The sequence below is a fragment of the Lissotriton vulgaris genome, chromosome 7 (assembly GCF_964263255.1).
Source record: "Lissotriton vulgaris chromosome 7, aLisVul1.2, whole genome shotgun sequence".
NCBI classification, from domain to species: domain Eukaryota; kingdom Metazoa; phylum Chordata; class Amphibia; order Caudata; family Salamandridae; genus Lissotriton; species Lissotriton vulgaris.
Genome location: NC_141695.1, coordinates 1,518,316,125 through 1,518,341,189, shown reverse-complemented (window position 1 = coordinate 1,518,341,189; position 25,065 = coordinate 1,518,316,125). Strand labels below are relative to the sequence as shown.

At 44.7% G+C, this 25,065-nt stretch overlaps 1 protein-coding gene across 2 annotated transcripts in view; it reads left to right on the top strand.

The window, feature by feature from the left end:
* Nucleotides 1–25,065, top strand: part of CDK5RAP1 (CDK5RAP1 mitochondrial tRNA methylthiotransferase) — a 206,771-nt gene that overhangs the window by 121,280 nt on the left and 60,426 nt on the right. For both annotated transcript variants that reach the window (XM_086932386.1, XM_086932387.1), the window contains 5 exons: nucleotides 4,508–4,608; nucleotides 7,271–7,481; nucleotides 12,615–12,735; nucleotides 23,695–23,925; nucleotides 24,703–24,800. In XM_086932386.1, the coding sequence (XP_086788512.1) occupies nucleotides 4,508–4,608; nucleotides 7,271–7,481; nucleotides 12,615–12,735; nucleotides 23,695–23,925; nucleotides 24,703–24,800 (762 nt within the window). The remainder of the gene's footprint in view (nucleotides 1–4,507; nucleotides 4,609–7,270; nucleotides 7,482–12,614; nucleotides 12,736–23,694; nucleotides 23,926–24,702; nucleotides 24,801–25,065) is intronic.

Sequence of the window (25,065 nt, the reverse complement as noted above, 5' to 3'; positions counted from 1 at the left end):
ACATTCTCTTGCTTCTTATTCAATGGTTTGCCGTCCTCTTTTCATGTTTGTCCCTCCCCTGGAGCACAGCCTTGCCATCCTTTTGATTGTCTGACTTGTATTCTTCCTCTGCTCACATTTAGGGAATTATTATTTTCTTTTTCATTAAGCCCTCCACAAATGAATTTCTGAGCTGGGCTTGGGCTATTCGGGGAAAAAATAGTGGGCTCTTTGAGCTAAATGAATTATTGTATTAATTGGTTTGAGTATTTTCATAGACGTTGCCTTTTTGTTCTTATATAAAAAGTCTTGTGATTATATCAGATTTAATCTTTTCTTAGCATGGTTTTAAAGTACTTTTGTTATTTATATTTTTAAACATGTTTTTTTTAATAGACAGTTTTAATGAGTTTTGACCATTTTTGACTATTGTATTAATTCTCTGTGTTTTATGATGAATAATCGAAATAAAGACTTTTTTAATTGAATTGAATGTCTGTTTCTTGCACTTATTATGGCAAAAATCAGAAGATCTGCTATAAAGAGCCCCTTCTACAGCTTCCCATCTTCTCTCCCTTCTGCCTTTATTGGAGCAACAGCATCCCCCTTTTGCTTAACTATTATAATTAAGGAGCATGGGTGTTGGACCTTATATTCAGCTGCTAGTCCCTCCATTGACTTAATGTTTCTTCCAATTCCTCATGTGCTTCTTACCCACTGTTGAACTTGGCCCCTTTTCCCAAACTTTTCGCTTTTCACCCCCCTGTGTTAGGATGTCTCCCCCCATGGTAAAGAAAGTTATATAGGCCATGTGTGGTATGAGATGCCCTGTTTAATGTGAAAATGTAATGCAATGGTGTGCGCACCTGTAAACCACCATTGTCAAAATGCACCCTGGTGAAATGACGCTTTTAAAATGGATGCCATGGCTGTGTGTTGTGCCACCTGACTGCAGTAGGTTAGCGGTCTAGATGTTTGGTACCCAGCCATCCCTGCTTTTGGAGGGAAAGCCTGGCACCCAGGGTGCTCTATTCCTCCCACTGAGCCAGTTACAACCAGTCCCCCAGAGGATTCTAGAAGCTTCTGGCACTGACTGGTAGGTGGGATGAGGGGTATATAAATAAGGGGGTTGTGCCACCATGTGCTCAGTCAGAGCAGGGACAGGAACGTGAGGGGACCTGCTGCCAGGGGATACCACCACTTGAGCCTGTGTGCTGGACTCTGCACCCAACTAAAACCCCTCTACTGTCCCCAGGGCTAGTGGAAGCCCCACTGCAGGAGAACAGGCTGCTGTACAGGAGTGCCACGCTACAGTGGAGGATGGTGAAAGCCTACCACACTGTCTTGATGAGTGCCCACTGACTGCTGACCTTGCCCAGTACTGCCTGCTGCTCTGCTGCTTGCCCCCTGAGGAACTAGTACCATCCTATGTCCCTGAGGCTGGTGGGACCTTGCGCCTTGTGATCGCTACACCTAAAAGCGCCTGAGGGAAGAGAGCGCTATATTGGGGCTGGACAGGACCCCCCAGGAGTTGAGGAGCGTTACCCTGGGGCTCCTGAGGCTTGCTGTTGGGACTGTCTGCCCCCCTAAGGGCTATAACCCCGAAGCGCTGTGTGCTGGAAGGGCTGAACCAAGAAGAACCGAGCCTGCCAAGCGCTATACTGCCTGTGCCTGCTAAGCGCTGTGTGGCCAGGGACGGACTGTTATTTGAGAGCGCCGAGGGTGCCTACCCCGAGTTGTGGTGGCACTTGGCATGCACAACTTACGAGCGGGTGCCCACCCTGCATAATCGCCGCCTGGAATCACTGCCGCCGCCTGGTACCTGCTCGATAGCGCTGTGACCTGGGAGGCGCTATACTGCCCAATCACCGCTGCGACCCGGGCGCCTGCACCGCTGTGGAGGGAGCGTTGAGCCTGCCTGATCACTGCCGCGGCCCAGCACCCCACCGTCTAGGTGACCGCTGTTGCTTGTATTTCCCCGGCGGCCACCGGAGCCACGAGAGGGCCGCGGCGGCATCGAGGGGGCTCGCTTTGGGTCTAGAGAAGCCGAGAAGGGCAGCATCTCGTGGCCGGGGCGCCGGCCAAGTCACAGGCCGCGCCCCCACCCGCCGCGCACGGACTGGGCCTTGCCGCCGCGCCCACTGGAGAGAGCGCCCTGATTAGTGGCTGGCCAGCAAGAGACCCGGAAGAAGTGTGAGCTGCCTGGCATGGGCCGCGCCAAGGCAGGAAGTGGGGAGAGTCCCTAGTGGGGGCTCCTGTGAGCTGGTGGTAGCCCCGCGCCTGCTGCCGTGAAGTCCCGGGTCCCAGGAGGGGCCCAGGTGAAGCCGTGTGAGGTGGGGCTCCCCGTGAGGAGAGGAGAGCCCCGCGCTGGGGCAGAGTCGGCAGCTTGGTGAGGAGCTACGGGAGGTCCTGAGGCCGGAGGCAAGGACGTTGCCTGACGCCTGCAGGGCTCCGTGTAGTGAGGGAGCCCTACAGCCATAAAAAGTCTGGTGAGCAGCGGACGCCGCACAGAGGAGAGCCCGGTGAGTGGGGCCTCGATCAGTCCGTGGACAGGGGGGTGTGTCGGGGTACATTGCCGGTGCTCGCCCCCTGTACTTGGGCATTGCAGAGCCCTCCAGCGGCGCCGCAGTTGCGGACCGCTGCACTGTTGTGGGCCTCAACACTGGGGGACTCCAGCACTATGGGAACACTGTCCTGGAACTTGGGGGAAGTACCATCTTTAGAGCCCAGAGGGGGACTCCAACGGACCCGGGGCTCCTGGGGCCCAAGTACCTCATCTCCCTGAAGTAAGAAGATGGCGGCCAGAGGCTTAGGGCCAGAGTAGGTGGTGAAATTACCCGGAGCTACTACTGAGGGTTGTATCTGTTGGGGCTTGGCGCCCAGGTTGGGTGTCTGCCCCAGAAGTTAAATTGTAGAGATGTACCACTTGTTATGTGTTTATGCCTGATATACAGTGGTATACCTACTGTGCCACACTGCTGTCGATTTTGGGCCTGGGGGCTTGATTCTATGAAGATTATGCCCGCCTCATGGTTCATGCACACTGATGAACGGCATAATGTGTTTTCTACGCCCAAGGAAATGCCCCATGCTAAATGCAACGGCCGGCGTAAGGTGCTAATTCAGGCTGTCGGCCTGACCACTGTGTTTACTGCCTAATGATTCTGCCCACTGTTAATGTGATTTATGCCCCATGTACTTCAGTTGCGGCTGATGTGATGCCTAATATGTTACACGCTTAGGGTGGGCTCATACCTTGTTTAATGTGGTGGGTTTTATGCCTCATGCGAATGTTCATGCTAGTGTTTTTCCCTTACAGCTTTCCTGCCTGGAGGGTTAAGCCTATTGAGTTGTTTCATGATGAGGCCTTATGTTTTTCTATGACAGCATTGCAACTAATGGACTTACCTTTCCCCTCATCTACCCTGTAAATAATCCCCCATGTATATATTGCCCTTGCGCCAGTTGGCGCAGTACAGTGATTACTATGTTTGATTTTGCATATTTGAGACAATACAAAAGTTCTTCTTTTCCATCTTAACTGGTGTTGCGCCTCTTTTTGTGGTGTGCCTGGTGTGTCGTCTGTGTGTACTGCGTGGATGCTTCACACATGTCCTTAGGAGTTTGGGCTGCCAGCTCTGCACCATGCTACCCCCCCCGTGGAATTGGCTACCCCAGTTCTAACACCCACCCTCCTCAACAACATGCCTCTGCCTATATCCCCCCCTCACCCACAAACTCCATTGCTCCTCCTTAACTCAATCCTCATCTATTCCTCAGTTGCTTCCGTACAACTTGTGGTCCGAAAATAAATATTTTAATTACTTAACATATTTTAGAGGGCTTGATACCTATGCTTCACTGCCAGGTTGTTACAAATTCTAAATTGTTATTTTGGGAGCCACTGTTTCCTCCTTGTCTCCCTCCACCCACTCCCCATTATGTCCTCCACATCTGCTCCTTTGTTGTTTCATTCTAATAATTTTTTTATTTACTGATCTACGTGGTGTCTGACATCTTAGATAGGTAAATAAAATAATTGCTTGTGCCATTCCATAGGCGCATCCATACGTGCACATATGTGTGCCTAAGAATGACACAGCCTGTAGGAGAGGCCTCACCAAGTATTTTTTTCCTCTTTTTTTCTTAGCCGATGTTGTGCAACATCAAGGCAAGAACTATTACCTTTGCCAATGCTTGTGAAATAATGTCATTAGTATTAACATCTTCTCATCTTTGCCGCTAGCTGATGTAGTGATACAATGGAAGATGATACAACTTCTTGTAAAGGATAAGGGTACTTTAAACACCTTTTTCTTTTCTCAGACGAAATAAAGAAGTGCAAGCCACTATATTGTCTTTATAACTCCAGCATTGTAATATGCACTTACTAGTCATTCTAAACAATTGCCTTTCTGTTGCATAGCTGATTCTGGAGTGTCCAGACCATACATGACACCATCTTTGACCAACATAATGATTTTGGTGGAATTCTTTTCTGACCCAGTGCTTTTAACCCCTTCCTTAGGGAGAAGGCTGAACAAACAATCTGGAAACGGCTGCGAGATCTTGGAGCTCTCAAGCGCAGACGCCAAAGATCCCAGATACCTCTACGCATTGGGATTCTAGGTATGGAAATTATGAAATATCTGTATGAATAGCAGAAGAAGATGTAACAAAATATTTCCCAGGTGGGATCACCCATAGTCCTTAACACCTTACCCTGAGAAGGAGTCTGAGACATGACATTTGCAGGGATAGCACAAGTACATCAAGAATCTAAATTAAAAAGGCCTCCTGTTTCTTCTGGAAATTACACTGTGCTCTCTGACCCTCTCACTCTCTGGGCGACAGGCTGCCAGTTTCGATGGTGGTTCCTCCATTAGGGCGAAGAAGTATTGCCCACCCTGCTGCCAGCACAGCAAACATGGCAAAAAAATGGTAATAAAAATGATTTTATTACCATTTTAAATTTCAGGGCGGCCAGTTCGAGCCACGTGTCGGAATAGGGCTGGGTCATTACGGCTGATTGGCAGCAGGGGAGGAGGAGTGATGCCCACTCCAGTTTACAGTGCACAAATCACTTTGGCCAGCTGCCTTGCGATTGGCAGCCTGACATGCACTCTTTGAACCTTGCCACCCTAGCTTTCTTAGACAGCTTTGTGGAGAGCAGGCACAGACCTCCAGTGCCTGTAGGAACACTGAGCCAGCCTGTTCCAACCAATCCTGGCACTTCTCTCATGATGGTTAACAAAGTGAGAGGAGCATCTGGACTGGCTAAGGTAGTTGGGACTGAGCTCCTCGCAGCCTTGGAGCCCCGGAGTGTAGGACCCGAGAGGAGTAGGTAAGTAGATTATTTTTATTTACTTAAAATTGTTTTACTTTGTCCACTGTCAGTCTCAACTCCAGAGCTCCTAATTAGGGCCCTTTATAAACACTGTATATAACAGGTATGATTTAGAGCTTTGCGGTTGCACCCAAGGGCATTCCTGGTATTGATCCAGCGGGTTACCAGCAACAGGTAATCTAACACCACATACTCAACTGGGCCCATAGATTCATCCACAACCTATTGGCAATAATCGCTGGGGGCATGTTTTGTAAATATCAAGATTAGTTATTTCTGGTTCCTAATCAGTCTTTCACTGATCAAATAGTTCTTTCCTCTGGTCAATGGACCATTAGTTGAACTAGTTGATGGTGAAATTACATAACGTTTCTATCTACTTACACTATGGAAATGATCACAGTCTGGGTGTATTTTACATTTTATTCAGATTAATTATTGTGAACCACCTACAAAGTAGAGAACAGGGTCCGTTTCTCACAGGAAGGAAGATTCAAACAATCAATCAAATGCATTAATTTATACTTTGCAATGGCACTGCATGAAAGGGGGAGGATAGAGAGAAAAGTACATAAGCACAATATACAGATATAATTATAATTACCAAGTATGGTGTGAAAACCAACTCCCAGGCCTAGGAATTGGTAGGGGGTCCCCCAGGAAAAATCTGGCGAACAAAGGCGTCAGGACAGGAATCAGGACATGACAGACATCTTCTCTATCGCCGACCCTTGCGTAGCACCCCTCGCTGACACGCTTTTCCTCCCCGAGATTCTTCTGCGATCTTCTTCTAAATTAATTTGCTTGAGATAATTAGTTCAGCAATTTGTTTCTTCAGCATCACTCGTCACTCTGACAGCATCCCGGTCTCATGCTTCAGCATCTCCGTTTCCAGACTATCTAGCTAACTAAGACCCACCTCAATTATATCTTTCTGTATGCTAGTACCACCCATTAATGTTTCAAACTTATGGAATTACTAACTCTGATTGGAGAGGCTAGGGGAGGTGATCATCACATAATGCTTATTTCTCAATATTTTCTTTCAGTTCTTTGTTTAAAATCCCACCCCTTAATTTTTATACATAAACCTTTATTCCCACCCGCATTCACGTTGTAATTGTCACAATTATAGAAGTCTGCAGGTTCTCATTCATTTCAGTGGACTGTCGTTACGGTTCTCAGGAAAGTATCCTTTTGCAACCTTGGACGATGTTCAAGTTGATATTGCGTCTTCCAGCTTGATTGTACTGCGCATGTGTGGTAGAATGAGAGGGAATAGACTGTGGATCACGTAGATAGGCCGATAATAAGCACTATGGAAAGAGTCAAAAGACAAATGTTAAAATCAAAAATAAATGGTTTCACTGTATACCACCGATCTCTACACCAATCTCATTTACTTATCAATGCTCTCCCTGGATTGGCATTAGTAATATAGCTGAATTTATATTTCTGCAAGCAAGTGGTAAGCATGTGAGTTTCAAAGAGGCCATCTTAATAGCTACTGCACAAGTGCAGAAAATTCCCTCCCAGAAAAAGTATGTCATACTACGTAGATGCAGTAGACTCATGCGCACTAAAGATTTGCGTTAGCGGCCATTTTAGAATTACACTCTAGTTATTTATGTAAAAGACATAGGCAAGCTTTGTTTTCTCATAAATGTAATGTGTGCATATTAATTTCCACAATACAAGTTTAGTACGGGGTTAGAGGTTTCATGAGAGGATTGCCTACAAGCAAGTATCTTTTTCACAAGTCCTTGCTCCATCAGTATCAAAAAGTGCCTGAAAGTAGATGGAAACGTTTGCCTGATCGTCTCACCACTTTGAAATGCAAGCAGCCGCCACTGGCCAGTTTGAAGGCCTCTCATCTGGATGAACGATATCTCTCAGCATTGATAAGTATAACATATATAATTTGTTTATCTTCTTTAAACATAGGATGCATGGCAGAGAGGTTGAAGGAGGAAATCCTGGAGAGGGAGAAGATTGTGGATGTGGTAGCCGGGCCAGATGCGTATCGTGATCTCCCCCGGCTCCTAACTGTGGCAGAATCTGGACAGCAGGCTGCTAATGTACTGCTTTCGGTGGATGAAACCTATGCGGACATTATGCCTGTACATAGGACCTCCAACACTACATCAGCTTTTGTGTAAGTGAGCCATCTATGTTTAAGAATTTGTTGTATATGAAAAGAGCTGCTTAGTTATCTAGCTTTGGCTATTGAGAAGGCCTGGGACGTACAAAGGACAACTTGTTTGAGTGTTATAAAAAATACCAAAATAACAAACAAGCACATTAGGTAGTTGTTTCTTTAAATGATAACTGAATGAGAACGCCTTTTATTTTTCACATTTCAGCCTCCATCTTTTCTAACTTTTGAAAGTGCCATGGGGGATAGCCCAGTATACCACCCTTAAATGTCACGGGCAGCAATTTTTGTCATACTAGTTAGGCAAGTCATCATGCTTAAAAATATGGGTTTCATTCTGTACTCCGGGATTAAGGAAATAAGATAAACAAGCTGACTCCATCTTAGAACTGTAAGGCTCATGCATGTTTCATGAGTCTCTGCATTAACAGCCATGGTACAATTACACTGATAAGCTGTTCCTTGAATGCACTGCACGGTGTGGAGGGATATTTTTAGTGTGTGCATGTGGTGTCTGTGTGTGGCTGCAGGCGAACCAGTAGTGGGTGCAGATGACAGCTCCTACCGAGATGTGAGGCGTATTGGCCACTGAGTCATAGTGAATAAAGCAATATGTTTTAAACCATAAGCCAGTACTTACGTTCCTGGCATTGCATTTTAGCTCATCAATTTTCTCTTGACACCTTTTATACCGAAGCTGCCTTACCGCTCAGCCAAGGAAATGGCGAATTTGATTAGATTTCTAATGCATTTTCCAGAAAAGCAACTATTTTTTGCCATAGTCTGTGATTATGAAGTTTACGGATTCATCCAAGCTAAAAGTCTGGCTGAACTTATATTTTGATGTGAAGATGAAGAATGTATTTGTTTCCAATAAAAAAAAATCACAGGGCTAGGTGAGGCTGAGTTTTCAGTGGATCAGTAGATTCTAACTAGCACTGCAAGTTTGACATGGGGAGACACTGAACTCCGCACAGTGTCCTAATTCACATATAACATGACATGTTAATAAACAATGTTAATATCAGTAAAATGTTCCTCAATGGAGCCACTTGGCACGGAATGGAGAGGAAGATTCCCTTAGGTGTTTTGAGGCAGGGACATGGGAGGCGTGGGTTGGGAAAAGAGGGAAACACGTTCAGTAGTTGCAGGGAGGGAAAAGGGTAAATACATGTTTTCATAGAGAACGGTGGCCAGTGGCAGACATATGGTTACTGTATTTCACATTTGATAGAGCTAATGATTAGTTATTTAAATATTACCTCAAGGAATTAAACATAAATACAGGAATAGAAGGGCTATTTCATTAACTTTGTTTGAGTCACCAGCAGAAAATGCCCTAATAAAATAAACCACTATCTGATTTGAAACGGTTCATAGTTAAATACCCAATGGGACACCACTGTTTCTACATATGCACAGAATGTTATATTTCGAATAGTAACAATTTCACTAAAAGCTGATAGCAGCCTATTGAGAGTAGTCAGTCTATAGGCATAATGGTAATAGCCACACTACAAGCCCGCAGATAAAGTTGGAACAACGCTGAGAATTGGTACAAAATGTAATTTAAATGATCTGGGAAGCAAAGCCATCTTGATCATGGTATACATTGTTTTGACACCGCTTTTATCCATATTTTCAGAATTTATTATTGGTTTACTTCTTCGGAATTAAATCAAGATCCAGCTGAGGTAATGCGCACACTATACTTATGATTGATTTAGTCAGACGACAAAATCCTCAGGAGAATAATAAGGGTGTTGAAGAAAAATGTGCTCACTCACGTACTTGAAGTCAGGACAACTTTATTTAGACAACATAGGTAAAATGTGATATCCCAATGCAAAGCAACAAGAGTTTCCCCTCATAGCAATGAGCATGTAATGCTACCCGCTCCCCAAAACATGGAGTTTTCATAGACGTTTTCCATGCAGGCTCCAATAGAATACACATGACAGAACCCAAAACTCTGACGTCGTAGCAGGTGTACAACTTTGTCATGAGGAAGGTGCAAAAATCCTTGAATTTATAAAGCAATATGCCATTGGCTATCTTATTTATATTAAGGTGAATATCTGTAAATTCTCAATTCTTCCCTTCGACACCTGTAGATGCAGCTCTTGAATCAGTTCTATTGACATCAGACTATTGACCTCATTGATCTTATGGCTTAGTTCGTCTTCATCATGGCGGTTCTCATTAGCATAATCAAAGTTGCCCACTGGGACGAAATGGAGGGACTTCCCCAATATCTCCCAGAGAAGCAAAGAAAAAGAGGTCAAGAGATTGTTAATGAAGGCAAACTTATCACCAACAACTCTATTAAGTGTGCATTAGAAGCAGCCAACACTGCTGCTAGGAGCATAAATACTAGTGTCCTAATAAGAAGACATGCATGGTTAAGGGTGTCAGTTTTCAAAATACCCCCTTTACAACTCCCATTCAGAACTGGGATATTGGAGGCCAGGGGAGTCACAAATCGAGAATGTATAACTGTCAATTAGTGCAACAGCTTAAAAAAAGAATTTATGAAGGATTAATCCGGATTTGATAGATCTTTAAAGGAGCTCTAATCAACATCTATAGGAGATAGCTCACGGACTCCTCCAATAACTTGTCATATGATTTTGATTAACTTTTTTTTGTAACCCCATTGCTCATGATTCTTTGAAGATATGTACGTATTCTACTGGACTATTTCTGAAGCATTGAGTATGGTCAGTAAGGGTATGGGGAAAAAATAGTATTCCCCATTTGTATTTAACTTCACATAGTATATGCTAGGCGAGCATTGGATGAGCTCCTAACTCACTAAGTTGTGGACGGTAGCCTAGCCCTTTCTCACCACATCCCTGATTCACGTAGTGGCAGAAAAGGTTTAAGGGGGGGGAAAGTGTGCAAAGTATGCTGCAAGAAATTACCTTTGGGCGTACAAGTACTTTTCAGGACTCGGCTTGATGTGACATTTTCCATGAAGTGCTAGTGTTTGTGAGATCAAAGATGCCATTGAGATCTCAGTGAACTTGATGAAAATATCCAGGATAGGGAAACTGGTGTTATAGGGAAGTATTTTTTTTCTTTTTTTCCCAAGTACTCAGGCCTTGCTGTTATTAAATATGTGGTGATCAAAGCTATCAACATGGCCTCGTTGCTGTGTATGTTTCTTGTTACAAGGGTATGTAATGGGTGTTGTTCTAGAATGTTCCAGAAGGTGGTCTTGACCCACGCAACTTAACCCTATCTATGTGTCAACGGAAATATTGTTTGTTGCTGTCCTATTGTGCACCACTAGTCCGTGAATGTGCATGCCTATGCCCTTGTGAAGGTTGTGGTCCTTTGGTCTGGCATTCCCCTTATCCGACTCTCCCTCTGACCAAAGGCAGAGAAAAAACCCACATTGGGTACATCATTGAAAATCTCCATGCCTCTATTTCCTAAGATTGCAAAAGCTTAAACCCAAGCAGATTGTTCAAAGTGCCGAATAATGAACTGGTAGATTGTTCTTAGGTATTAATGATAAGTATGTCATGGTATGTTTTTTGTAAAGAAAAAAATAAAACGGCCAGATTGGACAGCCACAGTCATTTGATGACCAAAAATAATGATGTCTGCAGTGGAATAAGTGAAATATACCTGTGCGTGATAAGGTCTGCAAAAATGCCTTTTCTGATGCTTGATGTAACCATTTCACTTCCATCGTAGTTACTTGATTACAGTGCTTCAAACCCCTGCTGTTTGAGAGTGATGGGAGGGTAGTCATCTTGTGGTGTGAGGAATAACTAGTAATCTCATACTGATAATTGACACAATTAGGTGAGCCGCGTGGTTTTATTGCAGTAGATTTTACTCTTAGGGCCCCATGCATCAAACCAAAAACCGTTCGCAAACGGGCAGATTCTCAGAATCTGCCCCTTTTCCACCGGTATTTTTGCATTTGGGATGCATCATCCCAAATGCAAAAATCGCAGTATAAGGAATCTCTAGATTGCGATTCCTTAAATTGCAATTGCATTTAAGGAATCCCAAATTGAGATTCCTTAAATGCAATGCATGAAAGTTAAAAAATTTAGCGATTTCGCTAATAGGAGTAGCAAATTACCATGAAGTTGAACTTCATGGTAATTTGCAAAAACTTTGAAAAATGCACTTTTGTGCATTTAAGTTTCATGTTGCGCACACACATGCCCTTAGGGCATGTGTTTGTGTGCAACATATGTGCAGAGATCAATTTCAGGGGTGCAACAGGGTGTCATTTTGACACCCTTGAAATTTCTACTCACAAATTGCTCATGCAATCTCCAATTCATTCCTAAGGGCCCATAGGAATGAATGGGAAAGCATTCCTTAATTGCGACTAGCAATTTGCGAGTAGCAATTAAGGAATGTTTAGGAATCGCTATTTTTATAGCGATTCCTACATGCTTAGGCTTTTGCGATTCCTAAACATCGATTCCTTAAAAATCACTATTTAGGAATCACAAAAGATTACGTTGATGCATGTGCCAGTTAGTCTATAAACGCTACGCTTAAATTATATGGTTGCATCATGGTAAGTGAACTGACTATTCAAGCTATGTCCATCATACGATGCGCTGTATTTCATTGGCAAGGGTGAAAACTCTTTATTTTTATATGTGATTGAGAAACGATTCTTTAAATATTCCATGTCTTTTATCAAAATGTGTTTTTAAACAATTTTTCTATATGAACTGCTTAAATCATTATGATTGAGTAGTTGCTATTTGCTGATCAACTTTTAACGTAATACTATTATAATGATGTCATGATTTTTATCTCTAATTGCTGTGTATTGCTCCTGACACTTTACTAGCCTCGATTGTCTAAATAAAGTATTTGATTACTACATACTGCTATGCAGTGATTTGGGTATATATTGTGAATGATTTGGTCGCTAGTTACTTATTAGGCAATCAGTGCTGTTTGAAGTGTTAATTCAGACTGTATGTGCTAACATCGTCCCACAACCTTGGTTAATGTTAGTATGTGCTTTACACAGTATCGGGTGTTGTGAGATGTCTTCTTGCTCTGGAAACAGACTGATTGACACCAATAAAGTATGTCTTGTATGGGGCAGGACTAGATTTCAAACCAAATTATTTATTTCAAAAGCTCTATCATGCGAGGCTGTGACAACATGTGTACTTACTGCATCGTCCCTTTCACCCGTGGTCGAGAGAGAAGCCGACCCATTTCCTCCATCCTTCAGGAAATTAGGATGCTTTCTGATCAGGTATGTGCGATATCTTTCAAGTGTATCTTTATTGTGGCTTTCAGTCTGTTAGGTGTCTTCTATGTTTTCTCTCTTATTTCTTTTTTTTAAACTCATTTTATCAAGCAGTCGCTTGGCACACTAAACCCATTTGATACAGATACGGAGGTATAAAAGGTTAATAAAGTACATGGATGCATTACATTGTGAAGGTTTCTTTCCTGTGAAACATTTCTTCACCTGTTGCCCCTTCCCATCCACACGGAGTGGTCCCTTCATAACACCCGTATCCAGATGGTACCTAGCTGTGTCTATATTTATCCCAGTGGACCCACATCTTTTCCCATTTTTGTGGCATCCCCTGCTTTGATACACCACCTTTGCTGCCAGCTGGCACCAGTCCTTGACACGATCCTAATCTCTCACCCTTGGTGAGGCAACTGCTCCCCATGCTTGAGCAATGTTTCACTTTGCTATTGCCGATGCCAGCATTAGCCAGATTCCCAGGTATTTGGGCCAGCAGTTAGTCCCAGGATATGCCATCTTGGTTCAAGTGGAACCTGAAGGCCCGTGGCTGCAGCCATAATCTGGGTCACTCCCTCCCAATAGCACCCGACCCTGGGGCAGGCCCATATATCATGAAACCTGGACCCCACCTCCCCGCACCACTAGCACAGCGATCAGAGTCGCAATTCTCTCTTATTCTTAATCTGTAACACAATGGAACGACGGAGCTGGTTCTCACCAGTTCAGGTCAAACAGAATGTTCATAGTTTATGATCAGTTATTCAGAAGTATAAGTAGCAACACGTTGATATTGAGAAACACAGTTACAGCTATTTGAACGAAGCAGCACTTTGATCAATTAGTCCAGAAGTAGCAGATGCAATAGGTAGAGACGTAACAGAATCTGAAGATATAATGTCAATAATAGCATGGACAAAAGTAAAACCCTGGGCAGGGGCCATCTTTCAGACGAATTTTATTTGGTGTACCAAGATCAACTTGCACCTATATTGGCTAAGATTTATAACATGCTGAAAGAACAGCAAAGACTCTTGTCTCTACCAGAGAGACCAATATAGTCCCACTCCTAAAGAGAAGCAGAGATGGAGAAGAGGTAGTAGTATACCATCCTGTGCTGATGCGTAACCTAGGTTCTAAAATATTTAGCAAGATCAAAGCAGTGATACTGCTACCATCGAGGCAATAATTGGTCAATCCAGATCAATGTGGATTTATTTAAAACAGATACACTTTGATAAGTAACAGACAGCTATCCCTTGTTAAGGGGGTAATCGGAGTATCTCATCCCAGTGCAATATTGCTTTCCATTGATATTGAAAACGTTTTTGACACCCTTCTGTGGAGATGTCTATTCGAGGTAATGGATGGGTTTGAGTTGGGGGTTGTATTTAAAACCTGGACAACCTTAATTTAAACTGACACTAAAGCTTGAGTACGTACGGGACAAAATAGTCCTACAAGATAGTAAGGGGGACACAACATGGGTGCATGTTGTCACCACTGCTTTTTGCCACAGCTATCAAAGTATTGGCAGATTAAGTGCCCCGGGTAGGTTATTCTTGGGCATTACGGAAAAGGAACAGACATATTATGTCCCTGTATAGAATTCATATGGTGCTTTATATATGATTTATAATTTCTATGGGCCAGGAGGCCCAAAAAGAATGGGAAGGTAGTCTCAATTTGCGATTCACAATTTGCTAATCGCAAATTGAGAATAATTTCAAGGGTGCAGGGGTGTCCTAAGGACACCCTGCTGCACCCCTGAAATTTACATGTGTGCGCATATGGCGCACATACTTGCCCTAAGGACATGTATGAGCGCCACATGGCACCTTTACAAATGCCAAAAAGTGCATTTGTAAAAGAATTCTCAAATTACCACCAACTACAAGTTGGTGGTAATTTGTGATTTCTTAGTGTGAAATCGCATAACTTTATTGTTTCTTACATACAATTTAAGGAATCGCTTTTTGCGATTCCTTAAATGGTAGCGCAAAATTAAGGAATCGCAAATTTAGCGATTCCTTAATTTTGTGATGCGATTTTCGTCATACATCGCATTTCCCGTTTTTTTTGTCGCGAACGCTGCTATTTTGCGAATCGCAGCATTTGTGACAAAAAAACCGCTTGATACATCTGCCCCCAAGTGACTAAAGAATAAAAAAAAATAAAAGGGGAAGAAAAATCCTGTACCAGAACCTTTTAGATAACTTAGCATGGCGGCCTCCTGGAAATAACACAAATGTGAAGGTATCTGTCAGAAAAAATCAAGCCACTTTTCTAGATTAACAATGGTTTTACATAAATCTTATTAAATTAGTTTGATATAGTAATCCTTAATTTATATGATATGTTTAAGTAACATATTTCGATAGGAGATAGTTTAATCCAGACCCTAAAAAAAATCACACAAAGTTTCACAGTTTAAAATTGTTTTACTCAGCTGCTGGACAAGTTCTGGACATTGAAAATACTGAATGATCATTATAGCAGATCCTTTCTGCCTCTATACACTATTCCCTCATGGAAATACCCTTTGTCACTACATTACTTTCTTTCTACCCTTATGTTGCCTGTGACAACTTAAGTGATTTTTAAAAAAATATATTAAAAAAGGCCACATTCTGTGGGCTGCGATGCTAATAAAATCGAAAGCAAACGGCCTTTTACCCCCACTTGTAAAGTCAGGTGCAAGTGCTCTCGTTGACGGGGCTGTTGCCATGATGATTCCTCAAGATACTGCTAAAGGAATGTAAACAGTTGAAGGAGTGTGGAAGCAGTACCATGTCATGGTAAAGCCCACAAACTGGGGCAGCCTTAGGCATGTGCAAGCAGTGCACCTGCACAGGGCTGCCAAATCCCAGTGGCCGCCACGCCAATATATATCCTTAATATATTAATCCTCTGAGGATGGATACATATTGGCGTGGTGGCCCCTGGCAGGGATTTGGGGTCCCCGCCAGGACCCCCTCTTCTGGGGCCCCCTACCTACGCTCCCGGACCAGGGCAGCCATGAGCCAAGAGCCCGCCCCTGCCACAAAAAACGTCAGAACACATTTTTCCCAATAGGACTGGCACCATCGCAATTCTGGGGATAACTCCTCGTGGGGAAATCCTAGAACTGTGCCGTATTTATTTCCCTTGGTGGGTTCACTGCATACCTACAGCGCTGCACTCAGAATGAGGCCGTAAGTCTTTACACTTTTTCACAGAATATTAAATTTCTTACGTGGAAATTATACAGGGCCAGATGTATTAATCTTTTTAACGGTTGCAGACCCGCCTATTCTTTAAATAAGAGGGTTTGCTACTGCTAAAACATTTTTGGAATGTATTAAACCCATTAAACAATTCCTAAGCGTTTTTTCAAATTGTTAAATAGGTTTCGAAATAGGTATAGAATCGCAGTTTGGAAGGGGTGTGCTATGAGTATCTCTTCCGCGTTCCCTCTATCTTAATGATTTGAGACTTCAATTCCAACAAAAAAACCATAGAAAGGTTGCCGACTCCCAAGTTGGGATGGTAACTAATTCGTAAATTGAAATAGGTCTCCTTTGGAGCCCTTTGTGAATCATGGTGGCCATCCTGAGAACCACTTCAAGATGGAAAGCCAGTGGTCTAGGGGACCATGGCCAACACTCCCTGAAGTTTTTCCAAAATGGAGAAACTTTTTTTAAAAGAAACTCTGGCTGAATAAATAAAAGAAATTCATTTTGAAATGCATTTACTGGGATTGTTATCTGCTATCCAGTTAAGGGCCCCTATTATTGTGAAGGTAGCCAATTTGTGGGAGTCTCAATTCGAAACCTGGCTAATTAATAATCATTAGGCACGTAATTCTGTTAGCCCTTCAATTTTTTATTTTTCGAACCAGCATGCAAAACCTCTAAAGGCCCATGCACAAATGCTATTTGGCGAGTCGCAATTTATTTGCGACTTGCTAAACAGCGTTTGCGACTCGCAATTAGGAAGTGGCGTTTCAATGGCGTCCCGTCCTAATTGTGACTCTGAGCCTTATGTATGACTGTTAGAAATGGGATTTCTGGTTGGCTAAGGCTTTTGCCAAAGCCAGGCAGAAACCATCAATCTAGTCAGGGCAAGGGAGTTACACGCCAAAGATAACCCCTTCTCACCACCTTGGTAGCTTGGCACGTGCAGGCAGGCTTATCCCGGAGGCAATGTGTAAAGCATTTGCGCATGCACACATCCCAGCACACTACTAAAGGAACTCCACACAAGGTTATATAAAAATAGCATTTGTATTCTCATAACACATTAGAATAGTAAACACATAACATACACTGTGCCAACTGGCACGGGCAATATTTACAAGGGATTATTTACAAATGACAGGGCCACTGTCAGCATCAGCACTTAGCAGAAATTGGTAAAAGTAACATAGGTCATAAACATACAACCAGTAACCACTGGTAATCACGGTACTCCACCTCAACTTGTAACATAAACTACATTATGTACAGTCACATCAGGGGCTTGGAATACACTTGCCAACGAAGTTGGAGCGGCCCGCTGCCATCTGGGGCCGCTCTACATGCCACAACCATACTGTGCCTCGATCAGGCACTGACCCTTAAGAGCCCCTGACTCACCGGGTCTTTTGTAGGCACTTCTCTGCTCGGCGCGGGGGGGCAGGCCCCGACAATGTGCCTCGCGCCCTTCTCGCACAAGTACCTCTCACCCGACTCCTCTCCTTGTCTCTCCGGGGCACCCAACCACTCACAGGAGCCACTCTCCTTCCTCGGGTGCAGCGGGCGGGGCTCTCTCTCACTCTGGTGAGCTTCGCTGCTGCGGCTGCGCTTCTCCTTCTCCGGGGCATGGTGCAGCTCCTCCCGGCCTACAGGAGCCCTGCAGGCAGGCTCCCACCCCCTCCTCGCGTCCGGCAGCACTTCCGCTTCTGTCTGGTGGCCCACCCACAACCAGGTGGGCCGCGGATGCAGCAACAACTCCGGCTCGGCAATGAGGGGTAGGCTCCCTCCAGCATTTAAACAGAGCGGGGTGGGCACCCGCTGTGATCCTAACCACGAGCCACTTACAAAGTGCGGGGTGGGCACCAGCGCACATAACCAATTAAATAGGCGGCCGGGCTGCAGGGTGGGCACCTGCTCTCAATAGCGGTAAGGAGGGGGATCCCCACGTCTGGATTCTCTCCCACCAGCTGCAGCCCAGCACTGCCATGGCCAGCAGACGCGGTCCTTCCTCCTGGGGGAGATCTAAGAGTAAAAGTGCTCCCAGAGCGCAATAAAGGATGCAAAGGTCCTGTGGCAGAGAAATGGAGCAACCAGCTCCTCAGCAATAAAAATCTTCCAGGGATCCAGGGGCAGGGCACGGCCCAGGGAGGCATGTCTTCCCCTGGGTCCCGAAGGTTACGATTGGTATTGGGGCCAATCTAAACCGGGCACTGTTCACTTGGCGCTCCGCGCTTTAAATATACTTTACAATCTTTTTCACTTTGTGCTTATTTTTATTCTTATTCTTTATACTCGATTTCTGTGGTTCATGTGTTTCTAACACTTATATAAATATAACACAAACATATGATTTAATTCATCATTTTTGTAACCATTATAACATAATTTGCACTTTCAGTACTTTGGCTTCATGTTTTTACATAAGATAATATACAAAACATTAACATAAAGAGCCCTATGCATTTCGGCGCCACGACGGTGCCTTCATCAGGGGAATGTCTGTAAATAAAACATATGAAAGATGTGTAAGAGTCTTGGTTCAATGTAGTTCAAGGGGGGGTTGAAAAACTAAGTTTCTTTGTTAATATTGTACCTGGTGTTTGCATTGATAGGTGTCAAAAAAATCGTGTCGCCTTGCTGGACTCAATGTCCTGTCTCTGCAAGTAATAATGAATAAATAGATGACCCTTGTTGGTTATGAATGGTAATTAACTTATCAGTCTGAAAATTTGGTTATTAGGAAGATGGAAGGTAACGTACCTGTGAAAGATATATATAATCACTGTAAGAATAAAGACAATGTGCATTAGGACTGTGAAAATCCCATTCTAACTCTGACATGCTTAAATAAAATGAAGGAGGCAAGGGGTTTACCTTATCTTCACCCGAGCTCAGTATCTATAAAAAAGACGAAAAACGCGATCACTAACTCGAGAATCGGGCTGCTGAAAGTTAAAGTGAAGCCACGTTCTGAAAACGGGGCCGTTCATACCTGTGTGACCAAAGATTTCCCGATTGTGTTCGAAGTCCCTCTCTCACCCGGTCTTCTCACACTCGATAACTGAGGCGAACGCCATTAAAAGCTCCGTTGTGGTTAACCCTGGATGGGATTGGTAGACATGGAAGACGGCCGTGATCGTGTTTGCTATTTGCCAGACAAGCCGATAATATGGGCGCCATATTAAAAGAGTTTGAAAAAAGAAATGATTGCCCGTGCTGTGGGCTTAATTCAATCACTATCGCCAGATTTATACCAAATGTAATGTACTGTATTAGTTAGAGCTCCGTGACTATAAAGAAATGCAATTACGCAAAAAATACTATGCGTAGTGAAAATCTCAATCGAAAGGGTTCTGTGGCCGAAAGATCTTCTAATAGTTCTCTATGACCGGCGAGTCATTTATCAGCATGCAGCACGCCCCTGGTAGTTTCGGGTATCAAAAACAAGAACGAAATCATGGGGTCACAGCCCCTCTTTTATACACCTAATCCTTTGTCTAAAAGGTGCAGACAATGGGAGAACCAGCTACAATTGGTTCGGGGGAACTCCTGAGCACTTTGTTTTGCTCAGCCCCTCTCCCCCTTTCACTGGACAGGCTAGGGACATCAGGCGCACCACAGGGGGTGGAGCCAGCATTGTGGAGGGAAGGCACAGCCCTATTCAGGTCCCAGGTGCAACTCCTCCCTCCCATCTACATGCAGATCTCCCTATTCACCACCGGGCAGACCCATCCTGGCTCCTGGAGCCAAGCACACCAGCCAGCCCCTGTCACTTACAAGCCAGACAGTCAATTCCCATTCACTGCACACAGAAATGCCAACTTCTAAAAGTGGCACTTCTACACTAGCCACAATTTATCTGCGCACACCATCGCGCAGCATTTAATCTCACAAGTTTGCACATACCAAACTCGTCCCTGCACTCCCCAGATATCAGGAACTACCATGGACACACATATCCCCATGCATTCCTATGGGAGGGCAGGCCAGTCTCACCACACATACACAGAGAGCGCGCACACTTTACACTGGACCATAGTGAAAAAGTGCGCAGAGGCCTAAAATCACCAACACCAGGTTACAGAAACAGGTTAGGAGAATGCCAAAAGTTTCAGGGTGAACCTGCCAAAAGGGCCAAGTCAAACATTGACAGTTTTGCGCTGCAATTGCGGTTGCAAAACAGTCGCAAATTACCACCTACTTTGAATAGGTGGTAATGCATTCACAAATGGGAAGTGGTCCCCAAGGGGCCCTTTCCCCTTTGCAAAAGTATTGGGAAAATATTTTTTAAGGGCAGGCAATGGTCCCAGGGACCACTGCCTCCCCTTAAAAAATGTAAACAAAAACGTTTCATCTTTTTTTTTTTTCTAATGCATCCCGTTTTCCCTTTAGGGAAAATGGGCTCCATTACAAAAAACAAAAAAACTGCTTCATTTAAAAGCAGTCCCGGACATGGTGGTCTGCTGAGCCCAGCAGGCCTCCATACCTGGGAGTGCCTGCCATTCCCAATGGGCTCACAAATTGCGAAAGGCTCATTAATATTCATGAGCCTCATAATTTGCGACCCCATTGGGAATCGCAAACAGTGTTAAACACACTGTTGTACATCCAGTTTTGCGAGTTGCAATAGCGACGCAATTTGCGAGTCGCAGAATTGCTGGTCGTACATCTGGGCCCTAGTTCTCTTAGCAGCACCAGTATTGTGGTGGCAAACCTGGACGTACCCATGTAAGAGACTTGTATTCTGCTTTGACTGAACAACATGATCTACCACTGCAAACATCGAGGAGCCAGAAGACAGAGAATAATTTATACAACTTTCTCCTGGGTCACCAGCCTTTGCAAAGCATCATGGCGCATTTGGTGTTATAGAGGAAAGTGAATGGAGGGGGAGGAGCGCTTTAACTGAGTTTTTGCAAAGATGAGGTCCTGGAAACAAGATTTGTAAATGTATTTATTTAAAGTTTTATATAGCGCTGGCTAGACCCGGAGATATCAGAGTGCTTTACATGAGCGTCAGATCATAGTTACAGGTTACATCGTTACAAAGGTTGCACAGTTCTTAGAGCATGGCAACATAGTTACTTGTAAGGTAGAGATAAACAATAAGCACAAATACGTAAGGGGAAACAGCAGGCACGGTGAGAGATTCAGGTGAGGGGGGGGTTGGAGCAGGGGAAGTAGACAGGTAATGAAAGCGGGAAAGAGGAGGGGAGGGTGAGAGACACAGCATGGGAAGAGGAGGGGGAAGGGTGACGGGGACACAAACCTGTAGACCAGTCAAGGCAACGTCCAAAGTCCAGTAAGCTGTGATCCCTTGGAAAGTGGTATCACTTCCCTATCTCTGTTGCGAGAGGCTCCCTTTACACAGTGGACTCTCTCAGAGGGGTCTCTGAGACTCCAAGGCCTACATACTGGATCCTTCCCAAAAAAGGGGAGAGAGAGTGCTTTGGCAAGGGGTGCCATACCATACCTCAAGTGTGAGTGGCTCCCTTGGCGCAGTGGACTCACTCAGCGGGTTCGCTGAGACTCCATAGTATAAATATTGGATCTTTCCCCAACAAGGGGAGGAGGAGTGCTTAGTCAAAGGGCAAAAAGGACAGGGGGGTAGGCTGAGTAGCAGGCTGGGGGAGAGATTCAGGGGAGAGAGGATAGTAGCTAGGGAAGAGACAATAAGGAGAGACAAAAAGAAGTCTGCCTAAAGACCGACTGGGTAGGTGACGACCAAGGAGGGAATCCACGGCCCATCTCCCCTATACCTAAACCTAGCCAAACCAAGTAGCTCCATCGGGCATCAGACAAAATAGTTCAGTATCAATACATTGAGAGAGGAAGGAAGGAGAGACATAAATAGAGGGAGGATGCAGTAGGAGACGACACGAGAGACGAAAGGAAGTGCAACAATGTGGTTCAACAATATACCAGAAAAAGATCAACAAGTAAACAATATATCAAACAATCAGCAATACATTAGGGGAGGAGAGAAAGGAGAGAGAAAGTAGTGGAGGGTAGGGGAGGTGGGAAATTGAGGATAAGGGAAGAGAAAAACCATAGAGACGAAAGGAAGTCTGTCTAAAGACCGACTGGTTGGTGAAGACCAAGGAGGGAATCCACGGCCCATCTCCACTATAGCTAAACCAGGTAGCTCCATCGGGCATCAGACAAAATAGTTCAGTCTCAATACATTGATAGAGAGGAGGGAAAGAGAGACCTAAATAGAGGGAGGATGCGGGAGGAGACGACAGGGGAGACGAAAGGAAGCGCAACAATGTGGTTCAACAATATACCAGAAAAAGAACAAGTAAACATTAAATCAAACAGTCGGCAATACATTAGGGGAGGAGAGAAAGGAGAGAGAAAGTTGTGGGGGGGTAGGGGAGGAGAGAGGGTGAGGATAAGGGAAGATACAACCGTAGAGACGAAAGGAAGTCTGTCTAAAGACCGACTGGGTAGGTGACGACCAAGGAGGGAATCCACGGCCCATCTCCCCTATAGCTAAACCAGGTAGCTCCATCGGGCATCAGACAAAATAGTTCAGTCTCAAGTGGCGAGGGAAGAGGTTCACAGAAAAACAGGGTGGGGACAAAGGGCATGTGAGGGCAGAGGACAGAAGCTGGAAAGAGTAGGAGCGGAGAAAGGGGAGGGTTGGGGGAAGGGAGAGGGGGAAGGTAAAGTCAGTAGAGACGCGGGAGCATTAGCCCAAAGTCCGGCTGGGTAGGTGATAGTCAAAGGAGGGAGCCCAGAGTCAATCTCCCCCATAGCTAGCGAGGTAGCTCCACCGGGCATCATACAAAAGTATGCAGGTGGCCCCTCAAGTTGTATGCCCCAAGTCCAGCAGTAGAGCTCCAGTCTGCACTCATACACCACTCGTGGTCAGCACAATACCAGGGCATCAATATTGCATAGGGCGAAGAGCGCAAGTCACGCAGTACAGCGCGCCTTGCAGCCTGCACATCACCCCACCTCCGAGCTCTTACAATGATGCCAGTGTCCCATCAAGAACTTCTCTTCCAGTCGGCAGCTTCCAGGTGCAATCCCCACAGTCTCGCAGCACCTCAGCGTCCCGTTTTTTTGCACCCGACTGCTTGTCTCTTTGAGCCTTCCAATAAAAACGCCATCCGCTAGTTGCTCGTGGGTCCGAGCAGTCGGCCTCTCAGTTTGTGCGCCCTAGCACCAGCGGCATATCCCAGACTGCACACCTTCACTGTTTGCGGGCTCCACACTTCCAGGGCCCCAGCATTGCATGAGGGGAGGGGCGCAAAGCATTCAGCAAGGCGCTTATTTAAGTCTATGCACCACCCTACTCTTGCACCCGCTAATGTCCCTGTTAGTATCTCGTTTGCACACCACAGCTGCCAGATTCAGGACCCGCAGCCTTGCAGTACCTCAGCCGCTCGTCTCCAGCACTTTCACAATCCTCCGGACGCCATCTTGCAGCCCCTCCAGTCTAAGATGGCCGACTCATTGGGAGAGAACTTATTGAGCAATTATGTAGTCCATTGTCTGTTTCCTTTGAATGTGGGAGCATTGATGTAGTCCTATTTCACTGTTCATTAGGACTTTGGGGGGATCTATATGAACAAACTTTTGCAGTTTTCAAGTAATGTTAGATGAGGGCGGGGATTTTGTAGATAGGGGGTTGTGTATTTCATCTTCCGCCTGAGTGCGATCACATTAATCAAATGGCTAAATGTAATTTTAACTGACTGTATTTCTGTTCAATTTTGAAATTGGTATGCAGGGGGTGAAAGAGGTGACGCTGTTGGGGCAGAATGTGAACAGCTTTCGAGACTCCTCCGAGGTCCACTCACACCTCTCTACACCTACAATGCTGAGCCGTGGTTTCAACACCATCTACAAAGCCAAGAAAGGGGGACTGCGCTTTGTTGACCTTCTGGACCAGGTCTCCAGAGTGGACCCTGAGATGCGCATCCGCTTCACCTCCCCACACCCGAAAGATTTCCCAGATGAGGTTGGTTGTTGGGCTGGACATAAGGAGCTTCTATGAAATGTAATTTTTTTCAGAACAGTCAGTCAGGTGATGAAAAATCCTCTGTGACTGGCAGTACATTGTTCTTCCACAAACATAACAGTATGCCTTAGAAGTAGTGTTTCTGTTAGGGGGGAGTTCCAGAGAGCTAAATGAGTAACTATGCGTCTTTGATCAATGGAAAGGTTGTATTTCTATCTTTAAATTATATTTTAATGTGATGTAACTGGAGAAAAATCCACATTATAAGTTCATTTGACGCTCATTGTATTTAGTTACTGTTGTAGTAAACCTAAAGGTGCAACCCCTTATGCTGTTCTTTGGTTTACACTGAGTGTAATCTGAGAACCAGAAAACGAGGTGGGGCTGCACCCCAGCGGACAGTGAAACAGGGAGGTTAGCAGTCGGGAAAGGGCCCATTTAAGGATCAGGCATCGCGTGATCTGTTACAATATACTGGATTTGTGCTATAAGTCGGCAAGAAGATGTTAAAAGGAAGGAATTGTTTCTCTTTATTAGTAGCTGGCAAATGCACGTAAGGAGCTTGTGAATCTGAACAATTTATTTCATGAAGTGTTGAACTAGGCCACAACTTTTGTTCAGTTAGATTCTAAAGCAAAGGAGTGTTAGACCAGAGTGATGCAAGTATGTTATCAGTAACATTTATTAAAAATATATATTCTTGCTGTTTGTTGGTTTCCGAGACCTCCATCCTTTACTCACTGCCTTTTAAGCTGCCATTTTGGTTTGCATGTGTAGGTCCTCCAGCTCATTCAGGACAGAAATAACATTTGCAAACAGATTCACCTTCCTGTCCAGAGTGGAAGCTCTCGTGTCCTGCAGGCCATGGGTCGAGGGTGAGTACCGTTCTGAAAATCTTATTTGCATAAACAAGCGCCCTGTAGAGAGGATACATATGTTTAGTTTTCAGGAACAGAACCTTTCTTTCTTTCAGCAGCAGTGGTGGCAAGCTTTGGGACCCCACTTGTATAGAAATGCAGTCTCTGTAAGAGTACATTCAGGGTATTTTTCACTGGGATACTGTTAGGCATTAATAAAAATGTCCTTTTATTGTGATAATAAAGAAGTAGGTCTTTAATTCATGCGGAGAAGGTAAGGGGA